General features: G+C 38.6%; 2 protein-coding genes across 5 annotated transcripts in view; one reads left to right on the plus strand and one right to left on the minus strand.

Annotated features, from left to right (window-relative positions):
* Window positions 1–27377, plus strand: part of LOC131685648 (bicaudal D-related protein homolog) — a 149043-nt gene that overhangs the window by 28499 nt on the left and 93167 nt on the right. For 2 of the 4 annotated variants that reach the window (XM_058969513.1, XM_058969514.1), the window contains exon 2: window positions 21578–21967. In XM_058969513.1, coding sequence (XP_058825496.1) covers window positions 21737–21967 — 231 coding nt within the window. In that variant the 5' untranslated portion in view covers window positions 21578–21736. The remainder of the gene's footprint in view (window positions 1–21577; window positions 21968–27377) is intronic. The other 2 variants (XM_058969515.1, XM_058969517.1) reach the window with 2 other exon arrangements.
* On the minus strand, window positions 11628–12497 carry LOC131681060 (uncharacterized). Its single transcript, XM_058961765.1, has 2 exons — window positions 12206–12497; window positions 11628–12107 (listed from the first exon to the last, which is right to left on the minus strand). The coding sequence occupies exons 1-2, from the start codon at window positions 12437–12439 to the stop codon at window positions 11628–11630; spliced, it is 714 nt and encodes a 237-aa protein (XP_058817748.1). The 5' UTR covers window positions 12440–12497.

Genomic DNA, 27377 nt, shown 5'->3' on the forward strand with positions numbered 1-27377 from the left:
TGCGGTAACAGGTGGAACTAAAATTTTCTAACCAAAACATGACTCGTGTTAATTACTATAAATCTTTTTAACATACTATTGACCTAAACCTAACGATTGTTTCACAAAAATGTTTAGTTCGTGTGAATCGAGTACTCATACACAACCATGCACTGCTAGGTCCCATGCAAAACTGACTCAGACATTACTTCGTTAAAAGTTTAAAAACTCCTTTTAACAAAGCCAGATTGACTAGCAGTCTTCGACAAAGTTGTAGACAATTAAATTATCTTTCTTATTTTTACTTACAGTGATAATACGATGCATACAGTGCCACCTAGCGGCAAAAATGCTAGTTAGTGGGTTTTCACCATGTAAATTGTCAAAAAAATACCCATATAAACTTCAGGCGCGTTGGTCCGGAAGCTAAACATGTCCGATTTGCTTCAAATTTGGAGAAAGTACTCCTGGTGGGATTAGGCATCGACTCATGGGTGGGCCTATTGAGTTTTTAAAAATTCATTATCAATTTAGTGAAAAATGCCAGTATCATCTATCTGATGCATCCCATAATCTGCAGATTTATAGCTTAAGGCGTAAGGATCAACATTGTTAAAGACTGCAAATTGATCCGATTTTGCAGTAAAAAGATATTTTCATATAAAGTTATGTGTTGCCTCTCTTTCTCACACGTGCTTAGAATAGAAAAAAAAAAGCGATTGGTCTTCAAAGTTAAATAACTTTGTCGGCGAACCTCCAATCAATATGCAACCTTCAAGAAAGCTATTCGTTATAATATAAGCTATGCAACCAAAAGTTGTGAGGTATGCAGAGTTACTGTGGATTTTTTATTTGATTTTAAGTTTTTATTTCCGAATTTTCATATTTTTTACTATAGAAACTTGAAACCTCTTGTGGGTAAACTAGAGCTATAGGACAAAGCTCATATTTTGTATATGATTTGTGCATCCTATTACCATTTGAATTGACAGTTAGCATTACCAATAATGTTGCGACATTTACAATGGACGCTGTAGCAACATTACATGCATGTTAATAATTTATTTGAATCAATCTCTTCTTACACGGAACAGATATAAGCTCGCCATCAGCCATCATTGGTCTAGCTGAAATACCCACAAACAGGAACAGTTTCTTTTAAATTCGTTTATTTGATACGGCTAATAGCGGTAGCTTAACGGAGCCGTGGTTCTTTTATATGTTTACAATATGCAAAAATAAAAATACAAACATATGTCATTGTACAAATATTGGATCTTGTGCGCAACTTTTTATTGCGATTGGAGATCTTGAAAAATGTATTTGTTCGCATACCGCGTCAGGGGGGTTATTTTTTCACCTCCAGGTCCAGATATCAGATATTCTTCACTGCTTTTTGCACTTATTGTTCACCAGTGTAAATCCGTCGTCATTGTTATTACCTTCCTTGCCGATGTTGCTTACCGTTGATTTTGGGGTTGTTGGACCGCTTCTTTTGCGGTAGTCATTATGGTCTAACAGCTGCCACAAATTTGGCCACCGTTTGTTGTTTAGGCATTGATATTGAAAACTCTGTTTTGGGTTGGTTTGTCATAGATGAGTTGGCAATCGGTTGAGATGCATTTTCATTTGTATCTTCTGCGCAAGGTTGTCCATGATATGCTGTATTGTATGACTGCAATACATGCACGTAGGAGTTTGCTCCTCATGAGTGCATAGCGTAGTTTGTTTAATTGTTGTTCCGTGAGTTTTGAGATTTATTGTCAAGCAGGAGAGTACAGTCCTTTCAACTCACATCCTCACTACAAAAATGCCGTTAGGAGTACCCGAGAAGAAGGTTCTCCAAGTATCATTATGCAACTGATGCTTTTTCTCTGTATTCGACATGCATTTTGCAATTGACTCAGGAGGATTACGTGGTGATAAATCATGTAGCCCTACCTTTATACAGCCATTTTCGATATACACGGAAACCTTAATTCCAACGTTGTCATTTTGAACCACGTATTTTAAGTTGTTCTGCAAAACGAAACGCTCGTGTTAACGTATTGAATGATATTAACACTGCATTGCGAAGATGATGATACTGAAGGTACAAAACTTCCGAAAACTTAAGTTGCATTTTTACCTTCATTCCATTTCACAAAATCTCAATCGCATTGAATAAAATTTAAAATCAACAAACATGGCGTTGGGTCGGAGTAGAGCTTTTTCGTCAACTTTACTAATGATGACAAGCATAATCAGATGATTTCTTTGTTCTCGAAACAATGCACACTAGATCGAGAGGCCTGTTGTTCACTTGGCTCGATTGTAGGTCTGACTACAGCAGAGGTAGAAAGTAGACTGATGGGGGATCTGCCATCTGTTCGGGTCAACAAGGCGTACCCGTTTCAGAATGTTGGCGTTGACTTGGCTGGGCCAATGTACGTGAGAACGTCACTCCGAAATAAAAGATCGCAACCACCGGCACCTTCATTGCGAGCCTGCGTAGATTCGTTGGGTATAGAGAAAAACCTGCGCATATCTACTGTGACAATGCTACGAACTTCGTCGGAGCACAGTGAGAACTGGAAGATCTGCGGAAACTTTTCCGAACCCAATTTCACCAAGATGCAGTAGCAACCGAATGCACAGACAACGGAATGGGGGACCGCGGGGCAAGTCCGACACCTTAAACGCAATAATTTTTCTAAAATTCTACAAATCTCCTAAAATTGTATATTCTGTGCATAATCCTTGCATATTTTTTTAGCGTTTCAAAAAATTGAATTCATTAAAAATTATTGGCTGCCAAAAAATGGAGAAAAATGACATTTTAAAAACGCTGCGGGTAAGACCGACACCCCAAAGGGGCAAGAGCGACCCCCTTTTGAACTTTCTTTTTGTCCAATTTTTTCCATTAAAATGTATTGTGTATGTGTGATAAAGTGCAATTATGTGAATATGAGTATTAGAGTGGGACACAGTTATATGAAAAAAATAAAATTTAGCTCCGAGTAACTTTTTGTGTCGCATTTAGCTCCCAGAAGAACTCTGCAAATTTTAAGCTCGATCGGTGAAGTTACATTTTTGCGCCCGCGGTTTAAAGTTTACATGGGATTTCGCATGGGGAAATCATCTTTTGCAAAATAATTCTTCCAATAGTCGCCCGTTACCTCCTAAAAATATACAGATATCTAATTTTTATACGAAATTTATCAAGGAAACAAAGTCTAGAAGACTGCGAAACGATCTGATGCTCGTGGAAAAAGTTATTAAGCAAAAACCGATTGATGCCCTGAAGATTGATGAAAATTTCACTTTTCATAGCATCACTGCTGCTGGCGGTCAAATTATAAACAAATTTTTTAACTTTATTTTTTATGTACAAAAGAAGCTTCAATTCATCCTTTAAAAATCTTGTGAAGTGGCCAAATAGTACAGATAATTGATTTAGACACATTAAGAGAAGATCAAAACAAAATTGCATATAATTGGACAACCAATAGCAGTGGTGCTAGAAAAAATGAATATTTTATCAATCGTCAGAACATCAATCAGTTTCTACTTAATAACTTTTGTCTCAAGTGTCAGATCGTTTTGTGGTTTTCGAGACTTTGTTTCTCTGTTAAATTTCCCATAAAAGGCACATAAGGATTTATTTTTAGGAAGCAATGGGCGACTCCTGGAGGAATTATTTTGTGAAAATTAATTTTCCCATACAAAATCCCATACAAACTTTGAACGGTGGGCGCAAAAATATAGTTTCGCTGATCGAGCTAAGAATTTACACAGTTCTAGGACCTAAATGGAACCTAAAAAGTTGCTCGGAGCAGGAATCTTATTTTTGTCCCACCCTAATGAGTATGTGTGATGCAAACGCATGCTTTCTGTAGATTCATCGCATATCAAGAGGAAGAACATTCGAATGCGTGGTGTTATGGATAAATAATATTTAACGCATGGTTTATATTATGGTACGGGTTTTCTCAAGTAATTCTTTCGAACTTGTATAGCCATTATAACGAAGAAGAGCTGTTCTGCAAGCAGATTATATACGTTGTTACTAGGACTCATTCACTTAAAAGTGACGAACGCTTCGTAATAAGCTATCCGGTTCGTGTTGGGATTTTTCGGAACACCGTTAATCTGACGGTCAATGAAAATTTTTCATCATGATTCAAAATCTCATATTTCTTTTTGTAATATAACTATGAATCACGTTCAATTTAATTCTTAATTTTTTTGGTCGGCTCGAGATAATACTGATAAATAAACGTAAAAAAATAGTTTCCGTGTATTTCAATTATTAACATGACGTAATTATAGTATAATTGAACAAAACAAATATACTCAGTCGTTTGTATCGATACAATAACGAACCCAATCAGCTGAACACCGTGTCGGTCTTACCCCACCCAAAACCTGTCGGTCTTACCCCAACAGTGCCCATTTTTGTTAAATGCTCAATTAACAGTATTGAAATACTCAAACTTATCTTCAATACACACAAATAACGATATGGAGAGTAGAATAGAATGTGTGACACAAAAACTGGTTATTTTCAAAGCTTTTGTGTTATTAAAACCTTAAAATGTATCAACTAAAAATAACATCCAAAAGCGCATCAATTTTGCTTTCGCTTGTTTTGTTTATTTCGTTGACGTTTAATGATTCCATATGGCATCGATGTGTATCGAAATGCCTAAAATAATCGTACTAATAATATCCTGTCATTATTGTATGATTTAAAATTTGATATCTGGGAAAAGTCGTGGGGTTTCGGGCTTACCCAGGGTGTCGGGCTTACCCCCAGTTCCCGTACAGTTCCACTTCATCCCACCTCGCTCTCGCACATTCGATGGAATCTGGGAAGCTTGCGTGAATTCGGTGAAGACCCTGATTCGCAAAATCCTCGGAAATGCTCACCCAACCGAATCCGAGCTGCAAACTGCATTGGCTCAGGCCGAGTCAATGCTAAACATCCGATGAGCTTGCTCTGACTCCAGGACATTTCCTGATTGGTCGTCCGTTGAATGCGGTACCTGATCCAGATTGCCGTGAATAACTTTTTACGGCAAAAATAACTTTTTACGGCGAAATTGCAGACATGTACTTTATTGAACCTGTAATCCCACGTTTTGTTAACAACTAAAAACGACGCGTATCAACTGCCACTACAGTGCTGCCAAATACATATTTTTTTTAAATCAGTCGAGCTATGACCTTCGCCCCACAACGCAGTTTTTTTGTTGGTCACTTGCTGTTAACATGATATCTCGCGAATTGCTCAACTGAAAATAATGGAATGAAAACCAACGTTAGTTTTTAGCATTATTTATTGGTTAAAAACGGGTTTCGTGAAAAATATTTTAAATAATGGTAGCGATTTTTCCTAAAAAAAATGGTATTTGAGAGATTTTAATTAGCTTATTTTTCTGTAAGGATTAGTAATAAGACTCAAATCAAAATTCCTCTCTTTAGTCAGTAACTATTGTTGAGAAGTTTCAAATCGATTGGTTCAACGGTATTCGGAATTTGCTTAACAATCGCATTAAAAGTTTGAAGTATGCACGCATGCGCTTCAGAAGTAGTTTGTTAATTAGAAATACAATTTCAGTTCCAGTTCTCAGAATTACATGAAAACCTTTATTTTGTACAACACATTCCGAAACTCTAGCGATATCTTCTTGCAGCACCAGCGGCTGCCATTCGCGCGAGTGCCGGAGGGTTAAGAGAAGTTTTTCCATACATAATGCATTGATTGTAGAACTTAGATATTTGCTTAGTTTAAAGGCCATTTTCTTTCGCTTTACCATTGTTTTGAATTGACTTTTGAGAATTCTCGCACTGATGTTGTCCCATGCTGATCCTTTTTCTGGGCGCTGTCATTGTCGCATGTATTACGTGTTACTAAAACATTACGAAATATCATGTTCTCAATCGATATAATATCCGGAGAGAATTATAAGAGTTATAAGAAATATCTTATTATACAGTTAGGTGAAAATCGTTTCTTGAGAAAAAATCGAAGCGCGAAACTGACTTCGTGGGATGTTATTTGATGAAATACACGAATAAATATTTAGGAATTTTTAGGAAGACCATTCGTAATCAGCGCGAAAAACTTCGCTATATTTTCGAGCAATATACGACATTTATGAATGATATTCGTAAATTTACAAAAACATTCGCGTATTTCATCGAGCAATTAGTACGATTAACAAAAACGATAAGTAATAAATTTCCGAAAATATACGTAGTATGGTTGACCCCGTAAGCCTCAAGGGGTTAGTCGCTTTTAGTACAAATCGAGTTGTGCTTGCAAACAAACAGCGTGATAGTCTGTGCCACGATGTGGCATGGTATTCAGCAAAACAAAAACGCGGGTTGCTGCAAGGGTTGCTGTGATCATTTAGTTACACTTTGCTGACTGTTTTCTAGTTTACAGAAGTATGTCTCAATGTGCCACACATGTGATAACGAGTGAAATGATTGTGTATTACTGTGGATCGTATTCATATATCGTGTTTTCGTTGCAAATATAGTGTGTATGGCACATTGTTCTAAGCGACTCACCCCTTGGTAAGCCACAAATTTTCATTGAATACACAAACTATCATCCATGTCGCCCTATTTTCCCTATAGTGTAATTGAAAATTATTAAGTTCGTTTTGATTGCTTTTGTTTTTCATATGCTATGAGGCAGGCGAAAAAATGATAAAACTAGGGTAGGCTGCACTAACTTATGTGTTCAAATGGGTGGGATGAATAGAGGTGCTAATCCTATTGTCAAGCTCATTCTCTTTAAAATCAATGTTGCAGAAGCGCGTTTCACACGCCTGCAGCATATTGCACTACACCGCGCAAACAAACCGGCGAAAGTTAAGATTAGTATGTAAGGCATTAATTCAACTTTCATTCTGATGATCACATTACAAATGAATTGATTTGGAGAAGTCTAAAGATATAGTCCTTGCTTCCACTTCCACTTCCACTATCCAGCATTCTGATAATCTGTCACATTAGCCCCTACCACAGCACATATCACATAATGAGCGATCGCATTTGGAGCATATCATTTTCATCGAAAACTAAATGACGGAAATTACTGTGCCCACAACCGGAACGATCATTTCAAACCCAGAGCGAAGCTCTCTAGGTATGTCTCTGCGAGTCAGTGACCCTCTGTTGTTGACTCGCAGAATCACCACAATGAGGCCGGATCGCAGCACGGCTACGCGAAGATTATACTACCCCAAAGCTTTGGCACGAGAGAACAAAGCAATAATCGCACATTTGGATGTATGATAGTAATCCGATAGTTCTCCGGTTCTCACAACTACCAGCGCACATCGCACTCAGCTTCTCGTAGACTGAACTATTTGAACCATGATCTCAAGAACACGACCGTAATGAATGACTCATAAGCTGAACCAGACGGCCGACGAACAACGGCTAACCCTGAAGAGTGAAGATCACCACGGTTGGTCGGCGCGTGGAGGTGCTCCATCTCGCCACCGAACTGAGTGTACCATGTGATTTTCCGCCCGATTGGTCGGGCTTTTGGTGCAGTTTGATGGGCATGACCATCCAAGTAGCCGTGAGGTGTGATCTAATATCGAGGAAGCACGCGAGAAAAACTCGACCACCATAAGTCACGATCAACTGGGCGCTAGGAAGTGGCACCGGTACACACTCGTACCTACATATGGTGTATTGCGTAAGCTGCTACAATCACCTATGGCCGAAGCGTGCGTGGAGATGATTCACTGTAATTACGATGAGTTTTCTTCACGTTCGCTTGTTAGAGGGGAAAACGAACCCGCGCCGAGCGAGGAAACGGAAAGTTTTGCGTTCGATCTTATCGTGAATCTGCATCGGTGGCCGCGGGTCGCTTCCGCGAAATTACGCCGGTTGAGTGCGAATTTGATCATACCAGAGCACCGTTTCGGCGCGGCTAAAGTAGATTTAAAAGGCTTGATCATCACACATTATATGTATAACGCCATGCGATCTCTGGATCCACTTTTTCGGAGCAGACAACAGCTATGTTACGCACCGTTCAAAAATATAATATAACACACCCTGGACTGAACGGTCTTGACATTGCTTGCGGTGCAGGAATCGTAATCCACGCGCTCAGACGGCCGGCGGTGATTCGGTAGGAAGTTTACTTCCCAATATGGTCAGACGGAGCCCTCTCTGGTATGAAGCGGTTGGCATACATGGAACATTCATGGTCGGTCGCTAGGCGACGCACGAATGGTTCGCCTACTTCTTGCTGCACGAAGACGATGGTGGTGGTGCTAGTCGGTTAGTTGAAGATCGCATCAAAAGATGGTAATTTAGTGAGTGCTGCTATGAAATTAGTACGAAATAATGGAAATGGCAAAATTGGTACATCTATTATTTAAATACAATCCATTCAAACAGTTCCGTTGCCGGGAAACCGTTTGCTGTTTGACATGACGAGAACGAAAACATTAATACGGAAATGCTGTTGATGTATCATTTCTTTCACGTGTGTCTGTGATTGAAGAAAAAGTCAACAAAACATTGACCTCAAACTAGTCACGAAGTTTCCTGGGAACAAAACTTTGTTGATTGTTTGTAAATCTTGTCTGCTGCTTTGTTGGTTTTTAGTGTTTTATGTCTCTGGGAAGCGATGTTGTTCGCGGAAATTTGAACTTTATTAAGATTGGTCTCGTGACGTACCGTTTATTACTCAAAGAACGGCCAATGACTCTCACTATGAATTTTAAAGCTTTATTACTTCTCACGAGATATCGTGTATAATTGATCTGTGTGGATAAGCCGACCCCTGAAATGCTGATGCGCTAGAAGCGTCGACTGATTTATGGTTAACTCCTTCCTGCCCATGTTGTATATACAGAACAACGTTTTCAAACAGCTATAACTTTTGATTTGGGCCAGATTAGCTCACAAATACAAGTAAGGCTAATAAATGTGACCAATGCTTTTCGTTTGAGCACTAACGGTTACAAGGATCAGCGCTAGAACTGAAGTTTTTTTTGCAATTTGTCTGATTGGATTCCGATAGAGCAGTGCTGTCAGGGACAGTTCACGTTGATTGCGGAAAATGAAATTTTTATATTTCTGCGTTTTGTTGTTATATTATTGAATATTTATTAATCTTATCAATTTATACTACGTTCACACTACAGAGTTAAAACACGTTATAATAATTAGTAACAAGAAAAACATCATAAAGATAGCGTTAAAACACGTTTTAACTCATAGAGTGAACATAGTATTAGACTGTCTTTGGTTACGTTTTCCTCACAATTGAACTATTGTAAATATTTCAGAATTATATTGAGCATTGGAAGGTAAGAATTGAGCAGGTTATAGCACTGCGAGGGAAGCACCACCTGTAATTAAATTTTGATAGATTCTGTTTATAAAAAATGAGGCAGAATGTCTCCAATAGGAACATGGATTGGTCTTCCGCGGACTTGTAAAGAACCCACTAATTGGGATCTGGTTTCACGATATTCAGTGCACGACCAAACAACATGCTCAATGTTGTGGTAACCCTCTCCGCAAGCACAATACGGAATGTGAGTTCAATGCGGTGGAGATGTGCATCTCAAGTATAATGATTGTACATGAGCCTAGACATCAAACAGATGAAATCCCGACTCACGTCTAACCCTTTGAAACATACCTTTGTTAATTTTTAGGGATAACTGAGTATAGCCACCGTCCCAGTTCTCCATTGTCCCAAGGTGTTTGCCAACTAGTAAGCGTTCTTTGACGAAGAGCGATATAAAATTCACTGAAAGCTAGTTGACCATCTGGTGCACCAAACTTGGTTAAATTGTTAGCTTTCTCATTGACCGCCATGGGCGGGAACCCACACTAAGCTAAATTGACAAAGATTTTCTTGTTAAGTTTAATCAAATATTCCCGTACCTTCCCCAAAGAGAACGGATTGTGATTATCAACCCTCATTGAGTGTAGAGCTTCAACTATGCTGAGATTACCAGTGAGGATAAAATAATGGCTCGGGGATAATGTATCAATTATTTGCAAACTGTAATGAACTGCTGCAAGTTCAGTTATATAGACAGAGGCGGGTTCTATAAGTTTGAGAGAAATTAAAACATTATTGTTAAAAATAGCGGAGCAAGTGGATTGGCTATGGCTGTTTTCAAGTAAGACAATCCATGACAGAGAGACATATCTGATCGATAGTGACATAATTGGGTATCGCAGACCCAGCGAAAATCATTTCGTTTCGAGTGACTGACATTCGATAAATTCTTTTAGCTCCTTTGTGTGATACTTAAGGCAACTGCATGCAATCAAATATCTTTGCATCTTAAGTGTGGTATGTCAGAAACGATCAGCGCTATACTTAGTTGAGCCATCGACAGTCAAACTCGATTCTGTTACGACACCATCTATTTCAATGTCCCTTGAAGGTTTATACACTTTACATTCAAGCGTAAATAGCTTATACGAAGCAATCTAGAATGGCTTGTCGAAGACTAGAAACGACAATGCGAATCTTATCTTTATTAACTTTGACGATCTCTTTAACATCCGAGTATCGTGAAGTTAAATCTTTTGAAATCGTAAAAATATTTAGCACTCTAAGTTTACGCCTAATAAATGCAATCCATGGTCCAGTAGAATAATCCTGGTACAAATTAATTCCGCCCTCTGCTGTACTTCTTCATTGCTTCTGCGTTCAGGAATCAGGAATCAGAATATATTGGCTCAAATGGCACGTTTTCTATTTTACGTTTGGGTAATTTAAACGTATTTGTGCCTGAAAAAATATAGCCGTACTTGTGTCGACATCAAACGTCATTTTGAGTGGACAAATTTGCGTGTGCGCTCCCAGAGGTATTATGGTGAACCAATAATTATAAACATATTATGCATCTGCAGTATCTATTTGACCGGTATTCTTTGTCCTGGAACCGGAACTACTAGAAGTGGATTTTCAGCCGGCAAAAAGGTAGGTTTTTTTATTGTATAAAATACCGCATTCAAAGCAAAGCAATGAGTAACTCAACTGCTTTTTAATGAATTTAGTGCAGTGGAAGAAACACCGAAAATGACAACAGAGTACGCGTTTCCAATAAAATGTTATGGAAAAATTCGCCCAGTAAGTTATTTGCATCGACTGATGGTGCCACCTCTTGTCAGACGATGACCGCAAAAATCAACTGTCCTGGAACAGGCTAGCAAGGCTCAAACCAAAGAATATTGATTCATAGAGCAGTTATGAAAAGGTTTTTGCAAGGTTGCTGTAAAGAAAACTACAATATGAAAGCGTTTCAATTTGACTATCTTTGACTGAGTGAAACAATTTGTTAATGGATTTGGCTTGATAGTAGGTAATGTTCTTGTTACAACAGTGAATACTTATGATCTTTTGGTTCTGTTCTAGGCGTACGCATATCTCAACTAGTGCGGCACTTTTAGTACAAAAGAGCTTATGCAAGTAGGGCAAGGCGTTTTTTGAATTGCAACAAGATTGATCATCGCTTTTAAGTTCAATAAAATAATTTCAATGTTTATTAAAATATTTTTATTTGAATTTGTTTAGTATGTTAAGTTCAACAAATTACAGTCCATATGTTCTGGAATCTATCAGTGCCGTTAACCTATTCTAACCGGTTATAAATCTAACATGGATCGGATACACTTGTATTCCAAACATAAAGTGTTGGAATAGTTTGCTCGAATAATTTTTTGTTTAGTTTGATCATCAGTATATTAGCTAGTGTATCATCCCCCAGTCCAGTACGAAGATTTGTGAGAATAAGTCCCAACGCGCTGAATGCTCTTTCGACACTCACTTGGTTAGACGGTACGGCTAGTACAACCATCGCTACCGAATATAGCTCCGGATGCGAGTCTTTCCGGTCGATCCAATGTTGCCAGACATTGTAACCGTGATTTTGACGTGGTTGAATATCTAATGCTTTTATCTGCTGAACAAACGAGTCAGTATCTGTACCATGCGTTACCGTGCCCCCAAACATTTCTGTTAGAAATAAATCAAACTCATCAATATCAGAACCAATATTTTTTTCGGTTGTATCATGCTGTTGAGCGATAGGTTTGAGATGGCTTATTCGTTTCCAGGTGCCTATTATATAGTTCTGTAAACAAACAGGGGATTGAATAATTCTGTTTGATGTTGATACTTGATATTCGTCAGCCAAATATGGACTGGAAAAATAACAAAATTTAAAAATACCTGAATTTCCTGTTTATCATCTGGATTGAATAGTGTAGAATTCAAATAGTTGAAGCGGGGATCAATGTACAAAGACGTTTTAAATGCCATTGATGTCCGCAAATTAAACAACCGAGCTGTTAAAGCTTCCGTCAGCATTGGAGTGAACGGGTTGTTGTTCAATTTCATGACTTCATTAATGGTCATCAACCATTCAATATAAAAATCCGAAAATGAAACATGTGCTGTCTGCATTTTCTTAGTGCAAGCAAAGAGTGGTTTAAACGCTTCAACATATTTTTTAATAAATTCCCAACTTGTTGATAGATCTGAAACGAACAGCTCTTGAAATCAATATCAGACAGAGCATTGAGATTAGACAAATACCTAGTTCCGGAAACTGATCAACAATTTGCTTAAAAAATTGTTCTTGTCTGTGAAAGCTCTCCATCATCATAAAAATTCCACACCATACTGGGGGGTACGATGCATTGTGAAAATCGAAATATGTTTTGAACTTAATATTCTTGCATCGCTTTGCTACTTCTGTAACACGTTTTACTGATTCGTCGGTTTTGTTCACAACGTTCAAAATTGTCAACTGCAATGTGTGTACTGCACATCGCACAAGGTTCAACTGCTCTCGAAGCTGGAATTCGTTTGTCTATCCTTCCGTTAGTGATGTTTGTTCCGAATAATCGCATTCTTCGTCGTTATCATCGAGCTCGTCGGCAAATGAAGCTACCACATCCGTTTTCAAGCGATTAACTGCTGCTACCATATTAGCTCCGTTATCACAGGTTATCGAAAATATCTGGTCTATAGATAAACCATAGCTGTGGATAGTGTCCAGAATTTTCTTTTTCAAGAACTCTGCTGTTTGGCGCTCGCTTATCTCAAGTACTCCTATAAGATAGTGTTCTCATTGAATACAAAATCATTACAAGTTATCGTATTCAGCTCGAATACAATAAATATGGTTCTGACGAGTTTGGACTGTTTTGACAAGCAGCAGTCTTCTTTTTTTTGACTGATACAGAACTAAGTTATATACTAAATCTATAGTTTTTTTTGCGAATTTTATACTACACGATGAACTTACCCAGGGTGCGTACAACTACTTGGTCCCGTATGGCGTATTGAGAGTTTATTCCCAACATATGCCGGTTATGTTTTGATGCGGAATCGATCTTAATGCTGATCAACTTTTGTTTCATTTCGTCCCCCAACACAGTACGAATTTTGTGCGCAGCAGACTCTAGGTGGCATTTCATGTTTGCCGGGTTCATTGTAAGACCTACTGAATTTGCAAGCGGGTCTAACAATTGCTTCAACCCTTCCCACTCTAAGCACGATAACGGAAGTGAATGATAAGTAACCATTTTTAGAGTAGATTCAATGAATAATTGCCTATCCATGGCTACCGGTCGCTTGGCGACAATTCTAGCTTTTTTGGCAGGAGGATTTCTGAACAAACCGTTTGAGATGGCCAGATCGTAGTGACGAACGCGGAAGTGCCGTATAAAATTTCCGATGTCATACGTTCTTTGAACATATGCACATCTGCTGTTTGGATCTATTTGACATATTGCTTGTCCCGTTTCTCGGCCGATTAATTCTTCAGCGATTTCCGTAAGAGTCCGTTTCCCCTTCCGTTCCTGTTCTACATTTTGCCTGGAGGAGCCAGCGATTTGATCTTCCATATTAAACTATGATGTGATGCTTGAAAACCAGATTACGCGTGGTGAAATTTTAGATATCAATGAAAATAAGCAAACAGTGACTGAGTATTGGAAAAGATGAATAAAATTTTCGTTGAAACGAGATTAAAATATGGCGGTCTCACTAGAAAACGAATGTAGTGCTGAGTGAAATAGAAACGTGATGAAACAACGAAAAAAAATCTCTTGCTCTCGCACGATTGAGAAGAGAGTGTAGCACACCATATGTTGGTGTATTGGAGAGGTGCGATGTATCGACAAGGGCTGTGCTAAAGAGATATTGATACGTTGCATGTTTCATGTATCAATGAGAATAATCGATTATTTTAGACTCTGGTCCTGCCAATTATCTGCTTCGTCATTGGATGAACAAGGTATTTCGTTGCTTAGAATACTCGGTTATATTATATTGTGGTTCATCGACTAACTACAAGTTTAAGTTTTACAAAACTTAGTGAATTTCCCATATGAGACAATTTTATCGAGAGTTTTCGTGTTCGCTGCGGCGCTCCTCGGCTTGAAAATGGTTACACGTCTACTCTTGGAACGCTCGTATTTGTGGCTCTGTGTGACTGAAAATATTTTTTATTCGTACACAATGAATATATAAAGCGATCGTAACATTACACAAAATATCTATTGTTACCTTGCCTTCAAAATCGTAAAACAAAATACCTTTCGTTTTGAGCACTTTACACCAGACGGTCCCCAGTATTATACCACACCCAAAACAATTTAGAGAAAGTGTGCATTGTATACTGCTACTGCTATTTGTTGATGACATTTCAAGCGATTTTGACGTTGTCAAACTGACTCCCATTGATCGGTTGAAAAACGATGTTACCTATTGAGTTCTACAAGATGACGACACGAATGGACTTATGATGAATGAAGTTCATGTTTGACAATTCTCGGTGGTTTGCTTACTTTGCCCATTGCGTGAGTGCGAGTGCAACGGGTGCTCATCTATTACATTCGATCTCACGTAACTCCCATGTAAACAAACCACCGAGAATTGTCAAACAAAGTTCATCCGGCTCATATTGTGGGGTTATGTCGGTTGGTGTAAAACCAAGGGGTGAGTCGCTTAGCACAAATAGAATTGTGCTCACAAACAAACAGCATGGTAGCTTGTGCCGCAATGTGCCACGATGTGCCATGGTGTTCCGTAAAACAAAAGCAATAATTGCTATGATGATTTAACTACACTTTGTTGACAGTTTTTAAGTTGTCAGAAGTGTGCCCCAGTGTGCCACACATTGTGGTAGCGAGTGAAATCATCGTGTATTACTGTGAATCGTAATCTTATATCTTGTTACCGTAAGTGATACAGTGTGTATGGCACATTGTTCTAAGCGACTCACCCCTGGTGTAAAACCTAATTGTCAAACTCTGTATGTAGAGATAGGGATGCCAGTTACCTGTGTGCGCTGGATTCGCATGTTCGGGAAATAATACAAACTGAAATGAGTAACTGCCACTGCTGCTCAAAAGTGCAAAACCATGTCATCACTGCCCTTATAGTTTATGATACTTTAAACTTAAATACTTTTACTGCGAAATACTTATATGATAACACCTGAAAGTACTGTTGATATGAGGAAAGCCAGAAATGATTGGCGGACGGCTTCTATCAGACAAATGTTGAAATTTGTTAGCCCAGTGTTCCCATATAGGTAACTTTCTCCTGCGTATAGTGCGCTTAAATAATCATTAATCATTATTAACATTTAAGAACCTATCTAGTGGTTAGAACTCGTGGACCAATATCGCTTTCTATGCATTATACCAGTTACAATGCAAAATTCTCATTAAAATCATGCTTATTCGCATGTAATTCATACGGTTCGCGTTTTGGGTGCAGTAAGCCAGTATTCTCGTATATATGGATGATAATTTAATCGAGGTACGATTGCATGATCTCGCACCACTTATCAATTCCCGTAATTTAATAACTCGCATCAAATTACGGAAAGATAGTATCTGTTGGAGAAACTTCTTCTAAGGTGTTCCCACCGGTGTTCGTGTGTTGAAAATGCGTCCGATGAAATCCATCTTCTCCTACTTGACTCTTCTAATCAATTCAATGGAGTTCAATATACTCACAAAATGCTGGTTACATATCCAGGGCAGAACCCCATATGCCAATTTTGTAGTGAGATGCCAAAACACGAAAAAACCCTGCGCGACCGTTAAGGAAAATTCATTTACTGCAACAGACACCAGCACACGGTCGATTGTGGATAATGCAGCTAATGATTTACCACCAGAAAAGTAGAATTTTGACACGCAGCAGCACACTGTCTACAGGACAGGATCTATCAGATAAGAAAGAAGTGCTCCGCTTATGGGTTCAAATACTATCAGTATTTAGCCAAAATCTAGATTGTGTAGGGTAATTTGCCAAAGGTTGCAAAATTAGAGATTTATTGCAATATGTAATGTCATTTAATTTATACGTCTTTTAAACTACAAAGTGTTGTTATGTCGATTGGCATTGCATTTGTAGTACTGAAACTTTTTCATGTAATTCATGTAATCGCACACTTTTACTCATTACTCCGGAATCAGAACTCCGATCCTCGTTAAATTCGACAGCAGTTGATAAAGAGGGTTTAATTGGGTGTCAGTGAGCCAGAATCACAATTTCCAGTGATTTAGAAAATATTTTATTATTTTAGCGTCATTCGGATATCAAGGTGATACCAGTTTATTTCGCACCCCAACACTCTGGAACCAGAGCTCCAATCCAAAAAAAAAACTCACTTACATATTGCAACTTTCCTTTAAATATAATATTTTTCAAATCGGCCCAGCCACATCTCGGAGAAAAATGGGTCTGAATATTTGACACACAGGACATCGCAAAATATTTTTTTTTAAATCTCAAAGGCTCCCCTCTCATATTGTTACAAATGTCAAAGTAAGCTCAGATGCCAAATTTGACATCATTTGGACAATTGTAGAGTCCCGCCCACTTCGCTTGAAATTTTTGAAATTGGTACTATGGGAAAATATGGAGGAAAAATATATGAAATGCCATAACTTTTGAAGTAGCAATCAGAAAATTACAATTTATACCTCTTTTCAAAGAATATAACCTTTGAATATATTTGAATGGATATATTTTTGTTTCTAGAAAAATACGAGAAAGTGGGGTACTGGGTCATTTTGGCCCCAAAATTCCCTATTTTTAATAGTGTTTCTGCTCTGTGATGCAAACTATACATATTTTGCAGTTTTTCTAATTCGAAGAAATCTCAGAAATCGAACGAAACCTTTTTGACCTTTGTCCGAATACGAGAAGTTGGGGTTATAGGGCCTTTTGTCATACATATTAAGCTTCCGGCACTCGCGTGAATGGCTTCCCGAATGAGCAGCCACTGGTGCTGAAAGAAAATTTTGCTAGATTTTCTGAAGGTGTTGCACAAAATAAAACGGCACGCGTGCCGGAGGGTTAAATTTTATCATTTTCTCGTGCATATATTTCTATTATTCTTCAATCAATTGTTATGAAATGTAACTTGTTGAACGTTGAAAATTCTTAGGAATACAACAAAAATAGATTCGTTAGTGATAAAATTCAGAAATATAAAAATTTTTGACAATAACTCTACAATTCACATTGTTTTCCATTAAATGTCCTAATACCTCAACTTCCCCTATACTTCCAGGAGTGAAACTTTTCTCATGTGATCCCTATGCGTATTTTACACTAGAAGTAGTAAATTAAAAAAGAATTTTGTTGTTAAATGGAGTTAATATGTGCGATTTTATTATAAAAATGTGAAATCAAGACTATATGTCAAATAATTTAATTTTTCTGAATTTTACCGGTAACGAATCTATTTTTATTTTGATCCTACGGATTTTTCACGTTCAACAAGGTACAATTTATTGAAATTGAGTGAAGAATAATAGAGATATATGTACGAGGAAATGATAAAATTTAATATGAATGATGAAAGGCCCTATAACCCCATCTTCTAGTATTCGGACGAAAGTCAAACATGTTCCGTTCGATTTATGAGATTTTTTCACATTGGAAAAACTGCAAAATATGTATGATTTGCATCACGGAGCAGAAAAATTATTAAAAATTTTGGGGTCAAAATGAACCAGTACCCCACTTTCCCATATTTTTCTGGGAACGGAAATATCTCCATTCAAGTACTTAGATTATTTTCTTTAAAAAGAGGTATAAATTGTAATTTTCTGATTGGTACTTCAAAAGTTATAGCATTCCTCCATATTTTCCCATAGCACCAATTTCAAAAATTTCGATCGAAGTGGGCGAGAGTCTAGAATTGTCCAAATGATGTGAAATTTGGCATCTGAGCTGACTTTGACATTTGTCACAATATGCGAGGAGGAGGGGGCTTTAAGAATTAAAAAAAATTTTTTTTTGCGATGCCCTAATAAACATGAAATGAATTCTGGAAATTGTCAGAGGACTACTCTTCCAAGAGAGCATAACGATTTGTCGTGGTGAGTGAGTGAGTGATTTGTCGTGAGACACAAAATTTTATCCTATCTAGTGCGATACTCATTCAAAAACATTCACTCAATGAAGCAAAAGGACCTTGAAATAGCCAACTTCGTACTTCAGTAGATCCATGCACAAACTCGAATTAGACCTCACCGTCGATCTTAACTTTATGAGCGGACATATAGACGCGGTAGTTCTTCATATAAGCTTTGTTGTCACTAACATCATTTACTTACTTTACACAGAATATCACAATTCTGAGCTTATCTGGACAAACTTTCAGGATATCTGTCACTGTTGAATATGTCTGCGTCAGTTCTTTCAAAATACTTAGAATACTTTGATCCAAAAGAAGCTTAGATATGGTCCGACCGAGTACAATTAATGTTTTGAAACGGGAAGTCGGAAGTTGGGTCTTTTCAGGAGAGTTTAGAGAGCCTAGAGCCCGGTGCATAGTGAAAAATTAAAGAATACGAAGGCAGAGATAGAAATTGCGGTAGATATATTAAAGTGATAGACAAGTCAAAGGATAGTAATGCAAGCGTGTGGTAAGCCTGCGGGTCAGTAAAAATTGTGATGTGATCCTCCTAATTCACGAAAGAACTTTGTGATATCGAACTGAAGCACCTGCTGCTCGAGTTTGTGTCAGTGGAAAGTTATACGACGTTTTTCGTACATGTCTATGAGGAATTTTTTACACCCGAAATCTTCTTCGGGGCATTGTGATATACATGACTTACAAGTTAGATTGTCTTAGAGTGCTTACAGAGTGGCCGAGAAGCTGAGCAGGCGCTTGTACTGACAGTATGATACGAGATGCGAGAAACCTGCTCGCAGCATATCAAATGGAGCCTGTCAGAGTAAAAGCAGGCAGTCGGCGCCAATCCGCTCCGCTTTCACTCTGACATCCTTCCTTTGGTTTGCAGTAAGCAGGTTTCTCGCATCTCGAACTCTAATGTCAGTTCCAGCCCCAGCTCAGCTTCTCGCCGCCACTCTGTAAGCACCCTTACAGATACTAAGCTTCATATTAATTGCAGCATATTCGCTGACAGTACTACTAGCATTAACGCACTCTTTTACTCATTACTCCGGAGCCAGACCTCCGATCCTCAATTACTTCGACAGCAGTTACTGAGGAGGGTTTAATTAGGTGTCAGTGAGCCAGAATCACATTTCACAGCAATTTAGAAATATTCTATTAATTTTGGCGTCAATTAGATAGTGAAGAGGTTTCTGAGGATTTGATGCGTGGCCGCACTATTCGACCCGATACTCCGGAACAAGATCTCCGATCCAAATAAATTTCGCCTTCCACCTTCCATTTGAATATAATATTGTTGAAATTGTTCCAGCCTAATCTCTTGGGTGAGATTATTCGGGCTTTTGTCAATAAATAAATTCCGAGCGATAGCATGATCTTTCTACATGAGAAAGGTAAAAATCGTGTTGAAATTCAACAAAAAAGGAAAGGGTAATGGTGGTTGTAAATTTTAACAAAAAATAAAAATATGATTTAAATTTGCATATTTTTATTTTCTGGAATGGTCGACACCCCGCAATTTTAGATGCGGTCGTTTTTCCTTTTCATCCTTTAAATGAGTTCATTATATTGTATTGCAATGCTTGTAATTCGTTCATTTTTCCGATTCATTACAAATCACTCATGTTAAGTTCAGATTTCATTTTTCAAAAATTACTGTTGAACATTGGTTGCTTGGTTTCAAAAACAAACGGATTGAGTCTCTGTACGTGTCAAATTTCAACAACACCGAACGAATTAAAACACTAAATCGCTTAGTTGAAATGCCAAAAACAAAAGTTGCTGCCACACAGCAAACAATTGGAGCGTCAAACGTGTGAACACACACAAAACAACAACGCACTGCTAGGCAACGCTGCAGCCGTGCAAACTTCCCGATTGTTGCCAAATGCAATATAACGCAATTCGTGCAGTGTTTTCGGATGATAGGTAGTTATGCAGCGGCTTTTTACATTAAACTCCATTTAATTCAAACTTTCGCCCATCGGGTGGTAGCACCGATGCGCGATGTTTTGTATTCGCAGCTAAGGGGAACCGAATGTACAACAATGTTCAACAACATGTAGGTACCTTTTTCCCATCACCTGTTTTAAGGCACCCACCCCGCCCACCGAAACCGGTGGGCTTAAAATTTCACCCGACGACGACGCTTCGCGGGGAAACCACCGACGAGGTATAGAAAAACGCGCTAGCGTAGCATTTTTCAAACCGAAAGGAACAATGTATCGCAAAAATCAGAGCTGCAATCAAGTTTTTGCGCGCTTGCGGATCGAGGAGGTTGAGAGATGATTTGTAAATTCACCCGTGCAACGACGGCGGCCTACTGTGTGCGGGTTTCTTGTCGGCCGCAAAATGCAACACAAGTCGCAATTTTCCCTGATGGAAACAAAACAGTATGTAATGGAAAACGAAGTATCAGCTCATCTGTGTGCTAACCTTACCTAACATAACCTACACGATGCGCTGAAAAATTGACGATAATAGAGCTTAGGCAGATGAAAATATGACTCATAAATTATTCATGGTAAATTTGTGCTCTTCTTCAGCGGGGAAACTTTGTTTTATTTGCTGCGCAGGTTTTCATTTCTCGTATGAATAATGAAACAATATCCGCCGTCGGCGGTGGTGGTTTAAGCCGGCCGCAAACGGCCAACGGACGGAATCCGGAAAGTAATTCAAATCTGATGCAGTAGAAGTGTTAAATTAGAATTAATTACCAATATATAGGTAGGAAAACGAAGGAAGAAAGCGTTGATGTTGAGAGCCGTGGCCGTAAGACAATGGAGAAAATCGGTGATGCTCGCATTGTTTAACCTCGGAGTGCCGTGCATTTCCCTTTTATCGTGAGGAAAGAAAAACGAAACGGTGGTGATCTGAAAACAGCCAAACAATGAATCAGTGCGGGCGGGAAAAAGTGTTGCGAGACAAATTGACGGTGCCGATTTCGAAAATTGAACTCCGCGAGTGGTGCTGACATAACCGAATCGCTTGACGACGACGCCGAGAGCGTGAAAAAAACCCCTGAAAAGTCCGACCCGACCCGAGCTAATTGAATTGCGATAAAATTAACAGACCGCGTTAGAAACATCCATACCTCGAAACTAATACACTTTCAACACCCATTTCATTTTAACCATTTGCAGTGACGTTCCTTCAGTTAAACCCAAAACCAAAATCATCCAAGCAAGCCCGACCTTCTAAATCTAAGAACCATCCCTCTATCAGCATCATCACAGTTGCCGAGGCTCAAACATTGGTTTCCTATCTACCTCCCCCCCCTCCGATAAACGTGCGCCATTTGTATGGATAAGCACAGCAGGTCCAAGCCGACACTCGAGGACTACATCATCGACATGGAGACGCGGCCGCCCGACAGTGGCCAGATCTCCGACAAGGACGTCTGGGCCCAGCTGCACCAGAAGGAGGCCGACCTGCTGCTGGCGGCCGAACTCGGCAAAGCGCTGCTGGAGAAAAACGAGGAACTGAAGAAGCAGCAGGAAAAGCTGATCGATGACTACTCGATCAAGCTGGAGGTGAGTGATCTTGTTTTGTTTTGCTTATTGCAGCTACTTATCTCTGTGTGTTTGCCTATCTTATTCGGAGTGCGTGTACTTTCCGAAATCAGTTCAATGACAGGGCGGCGAGCACGTTGATCTCTCGTTTAGAGGTAATTGTTTCCATTACGTCGAATAAGATGTGTGTGTGTGTGTGTTAACCATCCTATCTCCCACTAGCTGGTAGTGATTTACAGAAAAAAGATGTTTGCATGTATTTAAACATTCATGCAAATAACTTGGTTCACGGATTTAGGAAGGTGTTAGCTCAATTGACTTTCCGATGACCCATTTCGTGTACAGTGCCAGACATGTTCCGAGGTCATCGTTCCATCAACTAGCCCCGCCTTACTGTAATGTTTGTATCAATTGGATTGTAACATTACAGTAAGACTTTCGATTCCATTTAAGCAGGAAATCGACACGTATTTAGTATATTGGTTCAATTTGTATATATAACATAACAAATGTGTACTAAAACACTTACCATTTTTGCAATTTTTTACCTTCATTTCTATCTCCCATTTACGTTTCCTTTGACTCTCATCCACATTTCTTGAATTCCTGCTTATTTAAGAAAGAAAAGGGGACATAATAAAAAAACCGATAGACTCCGTGTTTTCCTCAGCGCTTTCGTTTCTCTTAGTATGGTGTCACTGCCTGTTGGACTTGTGTAAGTTGTTCCATTGGAGATCTCCAAGGGGCTGAAATTGGAGGAAGATCTGACTTCTATTCAGAAGTATCAGTTTTTCACATTAATAGATTATATGTGTGCACTACAAAACAATCCCGTGTATAATGCAACCATTTTTGAACATTTATATGTACATATACACACATATACACATACACACAAACACACATAACAAAATAATGAAATTTGAACGACATGTAAATCAATACGAATGTAAACATACAAAGCTTGAATTAAAAATTTGATTGACAATTAATGGGAACATCAAAAAGCGTATGATTTTACACTTTCGTTCGTGTAATATTACATGTCATTTATTTTACAGCAATATTAGATTAAAAATACATTAAAGTGCATTGGTATCCAGTTTAATGCAACTGTAATCTTCAATCAACGTGTAAAACTATAATGAAATTTGTCGAAGAAAGTACGATAGTTTGTGTGTATTTGTGGTGGAACGCAATTTTACATTTATATTCATGCTCCAAATATGTGCATGAAAACAAATTCAAAATTACAAAATATTTTTTTCTGTGCATATATACATACATAGATACACACATGTATACATAAAATTATACACATACATTCATACACACATACATATACAAATACCTACATACATATACGCATTGTAATACATATATACATCCATACACACATATACACAATTTCATACATATACTCGAGTTGAAGGAGGACCCCACGATTAACAGCTCAACTATACAAGAGATTATTACTACATCACTGGGAGAAAGGGCAGAAGTTAAAGTCTTAAGCCAGGACTGTGAACAAGCTGAAAGGTGCACTGAAGCTGCATTTTAACCTGGGCGAGTTGCACATGACGATCCGGTTAACTAAGAAGACACGGTACCGTACCGAAATGGTAGGGTATAAACAATAGTGTTCTATGCAAATCACTTCACACTAATTGGAGGTTTGTTTTCCTCCAGCTGTCATATATAAAACTGTCAGCCAATTTAAACGTTAGAAATAGCTCTCGTAAAGTATTTATAATGGTGTTGAAAAGCTCTACTTTGCCTTAAAACTTATTCGGGGGACGTACAATTCCGGTTGGTTATATTCCAACATGAAAATAATCCGACCGAATAGTTATTTTCGATTTGTTTTCCTCCATCTATGACAGGTGGAGGAAAACAACCATTGAACACACTAATACAGTTACAGATTGTCAAGTACTCTATACAAATCCTATCAAGCAGCAAGTGTCACCCCAGCCTAGCAAGGGCCCAAAAAGCACCGCTATGTAACCTATCATCTACCACCTCACACACGAAATCAACCGACAAATGAGTACCGAAAAATATAGCCAACTACAGCGGCACAATCATCAAATCATCAAAAAGTCGCAAGAAAATGATTCCAGAGAACACTATGCTGAAGCATACACTACCAAGCAACTAGCGGAAGGAAAAGTGAAAGAGAACGTCCCGCCAGACTGAGCAGTGTGTACCCTTCCCAGAGTCGACAAGTCGGGACACGAAAGGGCTGGGTGTGTGTGTGTTGCTACACCACACGGAAGGACTGGATGACTGCAAGATGCACGATACACATCGTCACTGATGCTACACACACCCACATGCGCAACGTACACAAAATACAACTTGACACATACATCAATCCAAAACCTTCATCGATTGAGCCGAGGGGCTATCGATGTTAATCCCTCTGTTGAAACAACTCGTGCTGATGCGGTTTTGAAAATGTTAATGAGAGATATATAGATGTTAATATAAGATAGGTATAAAAAATTGTACTTATCGTTTTGCTGGTACTTGATGTAGCCAATTATCATCGTTGATAGAGCCGATAGACATCGGATGTCAACACAGTCGCATGTATGGCATATATTTCGAATTCCAGATTCCGGAATACAAACCAGAAATTCTTGTGAGTCGCCCCTCACACAAGTTTGCTTTGTCGATCCTGCATTGTCGTCACACACTTTCCAAAAATGATAAGTTAATGCACAAAACGGGAGTATTTAAGTTGAACTCCATTTTCCGCATGCGCAAGGGTCTTCCTCCCGCACAATCAAATACCACTTCACCGTCGAAGGTCGCTTTAACACACGATAAAACGGATAAACTAACGGAGACAAAAAACGAGACAACTATCGCGCCGCCGTGTTGCCAGTCCTCCCAAGTGTGCATCCTTTCCATTACGTCGAATAAGATGCTATTAAAACCCAGTGGGAAATTTGATAAGCTTGGTGAAGTTTTGACAGCTGCATGAAAAGAAACGCTGGAAGTGTGTGTAGAGAAAAACAAGGTAGGCTGCGGCTGTTACATACATATAATGCTTAATACCAATTCAATATCCATGAAAATCGCTAGGAATTTAATTAAATAAAGAATGGATGAAAGATTCTAAAGACTCGAATTCCAATTGATTCTATACTCAAACACATAAAATAGGGTTTCACATTTTTCATCATTGAATTATATAACCACAAAGATTCATTGTTTCGCTTGATTCACTGATCACGCGAGATCTGACATTGATGGGGACAGTACGGCAGGGCAACCTGTCAAGCAAGTATCGATTGTCGTGGTTTCGGTTTTCACAACAATTTGTCTCTCCTTCTCTGTATAAATCGAAGCCTAATAAAGTGAGAAGTAGTTTCTCAACCGCACACTGTACTGTTATTGAATTTGAAATCAACAGATAATGCCTCGATTATTTACCGATCGAAGGGTTGGACGACATTTGAAGAAGAATCGGACCATACGGAAGTTGCGGTTCAGACGAGACGTCTACTTCGATCAAACTCAATCAGAAATGTTCAATTAACCTCGATCCAAGTATGTCAATTTTATAACGAACGAAGACTCATCGAACGATTTACCTTATTCAGATACCACAAGGAGAACCAAATAAGTTGCCTCTTATTTAGGCGAACGTGACGGGAAACCTGAGCCGTTGTTATCTGGGTGTTATAAAGCACTTAAGCCGATGTCAGAACGTTTTGTTTTCCCCCGAAAACGAGCGCTTGATAAACTCAAGATTATAATTAAATTATCGCACATTATCAGTTCACTTCGTGGTTTCGCGCGAACAGTTGGACAACGTTTTTCGTGTCGTGCTCGTGACGCCAATGTAAATAGACAAGCGAAGACGCGAATTAAATGTTTTCTATCATGCTGAATTGGACAGTGGAACGTGCCGTGAGTCTTGGTGGCCACGTGAATTGATTCAACTGAATTTACTTGAGCGGTTTTTTGCTTAAGACGAAACTGTGTCTGGCTCTTACGCTATTAATTATCAAAATGTATGAATTGACAGCAAGTAGGCTAGGAACACAACTCAGTTTCGAGTTCAAGCAAAAACGGCATTATTATAATCGAAGTGGCCGACGAATTAGCCAGGCGTGGCTCATCAAACATGTTTGTTGGACCAGAACCATTTCTACGTATATTTACCTGTGCCATCAAACTAGAACTTTTGGCTTGGGCATTAGACCAACAAACGACTGGCGTAACGTAGTAGGCGCTCGACAAGCCAAGAAATTCATACTGCCAGATACAACGAGAGCCAAGAAACTACATTAGGATGGGTCTTGGACAATCCAAAAACAATTTTTTTTAAAATTACGCGTGTTAGTGTTGCAAAATTGTTTCATATTTGGAACTAAAAGGAATGAAACAGAAGATGGACAGCTGTAATGGCAAATCGTTTGGGCAATGTCTCATATGTACACTAGAGTGGGACATGGTTATATGAAAAAAATAAAATTTGGCTCCGAGTAACTTTTTGGGTCCAAATTAGCTCCCAGAATGCAAATTTTTAACTCGATCGGTGAAACTACATTTTTGCGCCCACGGTTTAAAGTTTACATGGGATTTCGTATGGGAAAATTGTCTTTTGCAAATTAATTCTTCCAAGAGTCGCCCGTTATCTTCTAAAAATAAGTAGATGGCTGATTTTTATAGGAAATTTGTCAAGGAAACAAAGTCTAGAAGATTGCAAAACGATCTGATGATTTTGGAAAAAGTTATTAAGCAAAAACCGATTGATGCCCTGAAGATTGATGAAAATTTCACTTTTCTTAGCATCACTGCTTCTGACGGTCTAATTATAAACAAAATTTTTAACATCCTCTTAATATGTACAAAAGAAGCCTCAATTTATCCCTCAAAACCTTGAGAAGTGGCCAAATAGTATAGATAAACGATTTAGACACATTAAGAGAGGATTAAATCAAAATTGCGTATAATTGGATAACCAACAGCAGTGGTGCTAGAAAAAATGAATATTTTATGAATCATCAGAGCATCAATCGGTTTCTGCTTAATAACTTTTTTCTCAAGCGTCAGATCGTTTCGTGGTTTTCGAGACTTTGTTTCTTTGTTAAATTTTCTATAAAAGCCAAATAATGATTTATTTTTAGGAAGTAATGGGCGACTCCTGGAGGAATTATTTTGTAAAAGTTAATTTTCCCATACAAAATCCCATGTAAACTTTAAACAGTGCGCGCGAAAATATAGTTTCACCGATCGAGCTAAGAATTTGCACAGTTGTTCTAGGACCCAAATGGTACCTAAAAAGTTGCTCGGAGCTGGAATCTAATTTTTGTCCCACCCTAATGTACACCGGACCGAATAACTGCTTACTTTAGTCAGGTTTGTTATTGCCTCAAGCCCTCACATATCGAGCAAAATTTATCGATGGGAA

Source organism: Topomyia yanbarensis, chromosome 2 (genome assembly GCF_030247195.1).
Source record: "Topomyia yanbarensis strain Yona2022 chromosome 2, ASM3024719v1, whole genome shotgun sequence".
Taxonomy (NCBI): Eukaryota; Metazoa; Arthropoda; class Insecta; order Diptera; family Culicidae; genus Topomyia; species Topomyia yanbarensis.

Bases quoted from the DNA above. Each gene is read 5' to 3' on its own strand.
- LOC131681060 (XM_058961765.1), bottom strand. From the start codon at position 12,439: ATGCAGACAGCACATGTTTCATTTTCGGATTTTTATATTGAATGGTTG. The intron at 12,108-12,205 runs GTATTTTTAAAT...GTTTGTTTACAG, and splicing joins ATGATAAACAGGAAATTCAG to AACTATATAATAGGCACCTG.